Below are 8,964 nucleotides of genomic sequence, written 5' to 3'. Positions count from 1 at the left end.
TATCTATATACCCAGTATTAGACCCGACACTTTAAAGATGCCTAATGTTGTTGATTCTATTCAGTGCTTTATACACACACACACACACACACACACACACACACACACACACACACACACACACACACACACACACACTGTGGGTTTCAAGGCCTATGTTTTTGTTATGTAAGAGTATCCAAAATAAAATTTCCAGTATGAAGGAGTGTAAACCAACCTTAGGACTGCGTCTACTGGTACTGTACCAGTTATCGGCTAAGACCAGTTATCGGCTAAACTGAGAGTTCGGGTTTATAGCACGGGACAATCCAAGCTTTTTTAATTCAGTCGTCTTTTTCGTATAAAGAAAAGTAGGTTTGCTTGAAAACTTTCTTGAATATATTTTATACATGAGCTTAAACGATCATTGTTTACCGCTGATTTTACATCTTTGCACTTTCAGCAGTGGGGAAAATGACGTAATAAGTTAAAAATAGAATATTACCTCTTTGTGATACATTATTATATCCCTCCTTTAATTTGACATATAATATCAATACATATAACATGTATAAACAAAAGGAATTAATTAATTTCCCAGAGATTCGTAGCGCAGTTGAACGCCTGATTGCACAATTATGTATTGAATAGTGTACGATTTGGTGAATTATCGTATGATGATAAACGAATAATCTAATGAGTTTTGTTTATAATGTATCACAACCCCGACTACTTTAGTCTGACCCCACAAGGGGCATAATTCAAATTTCATTTAGCAGAGTATACAATCAACATATACAGGGATTTTACTATGTTATTATCACGAAGCCGATAACTGCTACAGTAGATCGTAAAAACTCGGCAATTTCGGGGCCTGATAAAAATCACAAAACAAGATGTTTGCGGTTCTAAAAAATGATATTTAAACTAACAGATTGATAAATAAGGAGTTCGTTATTTAAAGTATGGCATGTTTTATCCAAAAATATCAAGAAATAAGAAAATACGAAAAGAAAACATTTCATTTTAGCCGATAACTGGTACAGTGCCAGTACAGTAAAATAAAACTTTAATTATGTAGCATCTCTCAATACCCTGTTAAAAAGAAATCTGTCTCTCTGTCTCCCCTTTTATGTGGTCTCTTCAGTTCACTGGGATAACTTAATTAGGCAGTCTGTCAGTTCGCAACTAATACTGTCTGTCTTAAAAAGCAAAAGCACGTGTGACAACTCAGTTTATTTCAAACGGTACCAGTTTTACCATTATATTTCTCAAAAAATTACTAGTCCTTTGCCTTTATTTTTTCTGTTTATAAAAGTGCATGATCTAATAAGTTTGTTTTTAAAATAATCAATAGCAAAACAAGAATCGACAAGTTCAACACGTGTTATATATTCTAAGATTGAAATGGTCACATATACATGTGTAGCAATGAACTTGATTTCTTTTTGCTCGATTTTATTTCATTTTGTTTCGTTTTGGTTTCGTTTGGTTTCGGAAGATTTTGGTTCGTTTCGGTAGATTTCGTTTCGTTTCGTTTACATTTCGTTTTGCAATTAACAGTAATAGTTGATGTTAATGTTGTTTGAACTTATTAGCTAAACGCTAGAATGAGAGAAAATGATAAGTTTAAAGATTATCAATGACTGAAAACAACTTTTTTTTTAACAAGTTTTTGATATATAATCCATTTAAAATTTCAACTTTGCTTTCAAAGACGCTTTGTTGCAACAAGCACCTCACAAGTATATTAAGAATATTAACAAAGAAACGTTTATAATTATGAAATTTTCACTTATCTGCTAGAATGTGTTTGAAAACTTAATATGATTTTCATTCTGATGTGGTTTTCTACCTCGTGTGCCTTTCTTTTACTCTAGAGCGAGTCATGTAATTGTTTAAAACTTTTGATGGAATTTTGATAAGGTTATTGAAAAAAAAATTTATGTAGAGTAACTGACTTAAATCAATCCATCAAAATTCCTTAACAATTTCATTCATACTAAAAAAACATTAGGAAGTTACCTTGATTTTATGATTATGCTTTTAGTATTTTGACATTTCATTGAAATCCCGGTATTACGAATCCGTTAATTAAATTTTGAATAAAAGAAATCTTAATATATGCATCTCATGATTAAAATCTTGATTTTTTAGATTTTTAAATCTTTTAAGACGGGAATCGTTTTAAAGGAACTTGTCTATATACATGATATTAAAGTATGACAAATGTGTAACACACTAAATAATAGTCCATATTTTTCTCCTTGCATTGTAGAAAATCATTTTCGTTATCATAATTTTTCAAAAATGGAGGACAGCGAAAACGAATCCCTTATTGCAAAAGAACGAATTGAAGGCAAATCAATAAGGGCTGGATAGTTTTGATCATTGTTAGACTGTATATCTCATTTAGAAGAAGGACTTTTTAGAAACATATTTAAAAAAATGCTCAAATTTAAAAACCAATTTACAAAATCAAATTCCATACCCTAAAAATTGAAGGTCAATCTAATGGGTAATTGTTCAACTTGACCATCCAGCCTCCTTAACAAAAACAACCGCTTAAGGAAGGAGTCTTTTCTGGTGTTCGACTTGTCAAACGTAAATTTGATTAATTGTTCATTAAATCAAGATGAAAGGAAATTGAAATAGTATATTTTTCTTTCTCTTTTACTATCATACAACTTGGCATAGAAAAATGTAATCAATGTTTAGAATGGAACAAGGACTATATTTTTGGCGTAATATTGGCGTAGGAAAATATCACATGTTGCGCAATTCAGAATTGCTGCAGATTATATATATATATTGAGTCTGTTTTAGCATTTTAAAAACAATAACAATAATGTTGGATTTTTTTTACTAATGTGAACTAATAATATGATACTTGGGTTTCAGAATATGTTTTTAAAATATGATTTGCCTATCAAATAACATTTTTATAAGCTTTTTAAAGTGCCCATTCTATACATTGATTTTTGTGAAAAAATCACTAAAATCAGTTTTTCTCTCTTATGAAACGGTCAATATATTAGCTTTTCTGTCAATTTATATCTTTATATAAAGTCTTCATAATACATAAAAATTAGAAATATTTTATTATTGGAAGCATAAAAAAATAATCAAAATTTCTTCAAAATTTAAGAAAATTAGAGGAAATGCGGGCTAAGCAATATCAATTTTAGTATAAATATTTATTCCAATTTAGTAGTATAAGCTGATAGACACTCTCATGGTCTATGATTTCATTGAAGATTTGAATCTTCAAATCTTAAACAAATGTCTACAGAACTATAAAGAGCTACACTTATTTTTATCACTCTTTACGTTGAGGAAAAAGGTAGTGACCTTGACCTGACCTTTATCCGAAAACAAAAAGGTCAAAATTAATTAAACTGATAGAATCATTAAGTAATATGATCCGTTTGACTGTGTCAAAATTTCATGCATTTCTTATTATAAGAAGTATGTTTGATAATAAAAAGACTCCTTCCTTAATGAGGATGTGCAACTTTATCAAATCTGTTACTTTTTTAAAGACGGATGTTTTAAACTAAAATTGAAACGATTGGTGATAAACTTCTGCAATAATTTCAACTAAATAGTAGATTTTCCGTTTAAATGAACCAAACATAAGCAACACAGATATTAAACAAAAGTAAAAGAAATGCGAAAATTTCAGAACTTATGAGACACTAAAAATTGTAGATCACCGGAACAGCGTAAATTGTGATCCAGATGATGATGAAAATGTTGCTGAGATCTGTGGTAGTCAACCAAATCCAAAAAACCACTTGGTAATATATATCTATTATAGATTTTATAATATGTAACTGAAACGTTCCTGTCTTTTGTAAGAATAAAATTCAAAAGATCTAGTACCGTCTTAAGCTCTTTTATGATAATTATTTCGTTGTCGGTCATATATATTCATGAGCAATAAGCTTCAGAATGAAGTATTTGAAATGTCAAACTTTTTTTTTACGTTTAAATGGTTAGTATAACACAAAATTAATTATTTCAGAATAAGTTATAAGTATGCATTTAACATCTCAAATCATTGATAGAAATGTTCTTTTTATAATTAGCTTCTTCCGAAATTGAGACTATTGATGAAGACAGAGAAAACCCTTCCCTCCAAACTAGTGGTAATTGTTCGGGTAAGATTTCTTTGGTTTAGCTTAATTTCTGCTCTCCTATTAAATGTTGATACTGTGGAATTGAATAGTTAAGCATAGCCATTCATGTCACAAAAAAGTTTTTTTTTAAATGAAAGTTTGATTGTGCTTGCAAAATTCTAAAGGATTTGTTAGGATCTCGATAGAACAAAAGTTAGTAAACTTGTTATAATGAGGATATGACAAGCTTGTGATCTGGATTTAACGAGGTATGATCCCGTTATAACAAATAAATAATTTCGTTGTAAAAAGTTAGGGTATACATTTTACGAATTCATCAAAAGAAAAGTAAAAACACAAACAAAAACCAAACAAAAAAACAAAAAAGAAACAAACAAACCAAAAAAACAATGAGCAAACCGTTGTTCAATAATTTATCTGACCACATATCGCAATATTGTCGTCAGTTCAAATTTCAAACCAAATGTGATTATTAAAGCTAACATTATTTAGATTTAGATTTTAGATCTTCTGTTTGAGTTAAATATTCTTTCACATCGTAATAACGTCTACATTTTTTGTGCTTTATATAGACAAAAACATTTGCTATCTTATTTATTAATGACTTGTTAAATTGAGAAAATGTAAATAAACACACTGAAAGTAATAATAAGTCTAGCGATACTCAACAGTGCTTTAATTCTAATTCATTGATGAATAATGAAAAGCCAGTCAAACATACAAGGTAGTGACGTGTTGTTTTAACAGCCATTTAAATCAACATAATCTAATTGTAACCAATTTCCCTTCACAATCTCAACCGAGTCATTTGATGTCTCCAGTTACACTAGTTAAAGTGAAATCAAATTTGTAATAACACTGCTTTGAAATATGCATTTTTTAATTTTATACGACTGATAACTGACTTTCTGATCGGCTACTATCCTTCCGACTAAATAACCTGTTAATGAGGCTCGATGGTCAACAAACTAATTATAAAATCTGCCTAAAATCTAAGATGCTATCTGTTTACCAATGAACTATTATCAAATAAAGAACAACATCCATAGATTTTGACTTTTGAATTTGGATATTTAATATTTTAATGTAGAGCTCTTCTTTTAAAGGAGTCTAAAAATGTATACAACAATCGAGCCCTCTTAACTGGTTAGAAATAACTGAGTCTTGGAATTACATGTATGATTAAGAATTCAAAATGGTCCTCATAATTCATTGTGAATCAAAATACGTGGATGGTGGAATCCACGAAATTTATCAAATTGGAGCTAAAACGAATTTCAATGATTCAACAGTGCAATGTCATTACATGCGCTGGCTAGAGCTAAATTCAGATTGAGATGACGAACCATAAGGATTAAATATTCCTGCACCCGAAAAATAAATTTATAATATTATAATACTTTTGCAATATATTCCAAGAAACGAAAGCACATTTCTGCCAATTATAACTATAATGTATCAATTTTTAGTGCTCTATGTCAGAATTTCTTTCTCGATATGACTAAATTTTATTTTACACTCTTTATTTTGTTAAGTCTATATTGCTGATATCAAAAAATTAAAACGGAATAAAATGGATTAATTAAAATAAGGTGATTTAAATCATGTAAACCTACCTCAAAGCAACACAAAATATTTGTATAAATAAAAGGACATTATAGTTTATATGTTGGTAGGAAGATATAGAAGTATATCAATGTTTAAGTTATAAGACACCAAATGTAGGCCCCTTGACGCTTACGAACCTCGAGATACTATATATAAGCACCTCAGCAAAGTTATGTTTCTTGTAAAAACGAGTTAATATTTTCGTTATAACGAGTTTAGTTTCTCATTATAATTAATAATGTTCCTATGAGTTTCTCCCACCTGATAATATAAAATCAAATCAGTTTTGCTTATCATACTGTCAATATTGAATATTGTCTCTTCAAAGTACCAGACTCAATCAATTCTTTGATCATTGTTCAAATATCATAAAACATTAAGCATTTATATCAATTTCTTTTCGAACAAAATATAAATTTCATTACACAGACGCTATATTGCATATTATTTAACTTTTCACACTATGACGTATCATGAAACGGTTAAAAATTTGCCTTAAAAATTGGAGCGGTCTTATCATAAGTAATTTCAAAATGACAAAATATATTTTTCAGGTTCAACACTTTTGATTGTGCTAGGAGTTTTGTTACAAGCCATTGTGGTTTCAATAATGGCAGTTAATTGGGCACAACTGATTTCTCCGGAGTGCGAGAACAAAAATATGGGGCAAATTGTTTTAATAATATCTGTTTCGATTGGATTGGTATCCATTATAGTTCTCTTGTGTTTGCGCCAAAGGAATTTTAAGTCAGAACTTTCAGAACATAAAACAAGTATCACATTTTTAAAGATCAAACTGATTTCATTGTATATCTTTGGTCTAGGTTATATGTTTCATTGTGGATTATACACATGGAAAAATTTTTCTTATGACATTTGTCCAGAAAACAGTAACCTAAGTATAGCCTTTAATATATTATCTATATTGTACACATTCCTTCTTTTTATTTATTTTGCCCTGTACTATGAACGATGTGATGCAAATACATTTGGAGAAAATGCAGCTTCACTAGGCATTTTCTTAACCAGCGCATGCATTTGGTTTAATGCACTTTTTTCTGAGTCTAACTTTCTATTTAAAAATGAAACAATTGGTGATAATTCGTCAATGGTAAAAAATATTACCATGTCTGCAAAAAGAGCAATGGAGGCAATTGAAAAGTCCGATCCATTCTTATCCCCAGCAATGATAGAATTTTCTCTTATATCTATTGACATGTTATTTTTAAAAACTGACCGTTCTACAAAAACCTCAAAATCAGGTATTTCAAATGAAGCTGAAAATTTCACGAATGGTAATGATTTTGCACGTCTGCCAAGGTGTGTTCGAATAACAGGTCAATTCTTTCTCTCTCTGGTTGTTTTGACTTTATTTGTGTTCACCTTTGTAGTAGTAATAACAAACGATCCTTCCAATGATATATTGGATCATCCTGACGATTTTGATGTTTACGTTTCAATGCAACTGTCTATAAAATTACTGATGCTTATATTGGTATTCATATGTCTTTTTGTCGAGTGGTCTTGTTTGAATTTTCATTTAAATGTTTCAGCATTTGTATTACTGGTCACTTGTTTTGGTAATGCTGTTTATCATACATTGTACTGCGTTGCTCTATTTTTTGAAGGAAAAAAGGATGAAAGTCAGTTTATTGGTGTTTCCTGGACCGACAACATCATTAGCATGCTTTTAGCCTTATTTCAAACAGTGTTTATACTAGGAACCCATTCACCTAAAGATTACAAAAACTTTACGTGTCATACTTGCCCTACAAAATGTGCAAGGTGGTTACATAACAAATTTGTGCACTACGCATGCTGCCTTTTGGGCATTCTTAATTTGGGTTTATGGATCAGTATTAGCATTGGAGAAGGACGTCTTCCAGTATTTACTATTTCCATTTATAAGGCGTTTAATAAAGTTGTTTGGTCGTTCATCAATAAGATCATTTTACCTCTTACAATATTTTTCCGCTTTCATACTGGGCTAGATTTCTTAGAATTTTATTGGAAGCATAATACTATGAATAGAAATTAGGTTTTCTAACTGAACTTCCGAAGAAACCCTAGGAGCTATAAATTGTTGCAAAGAATGATATCACTTAAATCAAATATCGATGACGTTAACAAATAACCAGAAGTGATTAAAAAAAGATGTATCTTTCAACACCACAGCACAAACATTAGCCGTACTATTAAATTCATAATATCTTATATGGTTTTAATAGCAAACATACTTATTCATATGATGTGTCATTTCAGGGTTTTTTTAAAAGTCCGAAATATTCTTTTATAAAAAAAAGTTTATATATTTGCATCATATTAGCAATTATACAGAATATATGTTCTTATGAAAAAAAGCTGATATGCAGTGACATGTAACAAAACACTCTTTTTTCTGAATGATTTATTTGGTGTATGAGTGTCTGAGGTTTTATATGTAAAACAACTGTTTATATTGAATATCTTCAAAGTGATAATGCTATTTGGATTGTTTTATCATTGCTTTATTGTTTTCATGAAAGGAAAATAAACTTCATAAATTATTAAAATTTTGTTTTTTATTGTTATTGATCCAACGTTTTCAATTCATTTAACATTAATTTGCTGTTCCATAGCTGAACCTTTTTTATCATGTTTTGTTAAAACACTCATCTAGAAAGAACAAGTGTATAACAATGACAAAAATGTCAACCCTAAAGAGGCATCATTAAAGTAATTACCTGTAATTAAAATATTTATTGTTTTTGTCAGATGTGTATGATTAAGATAAGACGGAATACTAATCACGTGACTTTTGTTGATCACATGGCATTACTTTTGAATGTATTGAAATAGGTATGAAATAGGAATGAACACATTTTTGTGACGTCATCTCCTGTGTTAAACTGTGTCAAGAAATTACATAATGTCCCACAATCCTATTGTGCTGCAACATTTCAATACGTTACCTTCAGCTGTCCAATAAATTCCAATTAGACGGCTATTTTTAAAAATGTTTAAAAAAAGTATCGTAAAAAAACAAATCTTCATAACTCATTAATCACTTTAATCTTGATATTAGTCATTATTGGCTTTTAGCTGTTTCAATTTCAGCAATTTTGCAAGAAAATAAAATATTCTCATTTTTTCTGTATATTTTGCATTTGAAAACATAACGCGCAGGTCTTCTCAAGTACGGTTTTACACATGTCTTGTTCATAAAGATGTAATCATACACATCATAATTAAAAAT

At 29.7% G+C, this 8,964-nt stretch overlaps 1 protein-coding gene across 1 annotated transcript; it reads left to right on the top strand.

Annotated features, from left to right (window-relative positions):
• Window positions 1–2,289: 2,289 nt before the first annotated feature.
• Window positions 2,290–8,647, top strand: LOC128162152 (uncharacterized). Its single transcript, XM_052825342.1, has 3 exons — window positions 2,290–2,338; window positions 4,071–4,142; window positions 6,284–8,647. Exons 1-3 carry the CDS (start codon window positions 2,290–2,292, stop codon window positions 7,765–7,767), a joined length of 1,605 nt encoding a protein of 534 aa, XP_052681302.1. The 3' UTR covers window positions 7,768–8,647.
• Window positions 8,648–8,964: the final 317 nt, after the last annotated feature.

The sequence above is a fragment of the Crassostrea angulata genome, chromosome 9, assembly GCF_025612915.1.
Source record: "Crassostrea angulata isolate pt1a10 chromosome 9, ASM2561291v2, whole genome shotgun sequence".
Lineage (NCBI taxonomy): Eukaryota > Metazoa > Mollusca > Bivalvia > Ostreida > Ostreidae > Magallana > Magallana angulata.
The sequence above is the reverse complement of the archived record's forward strand: the minus strand, read 5'-3'. Positions and strand labels throughout refer to the sequence as shown.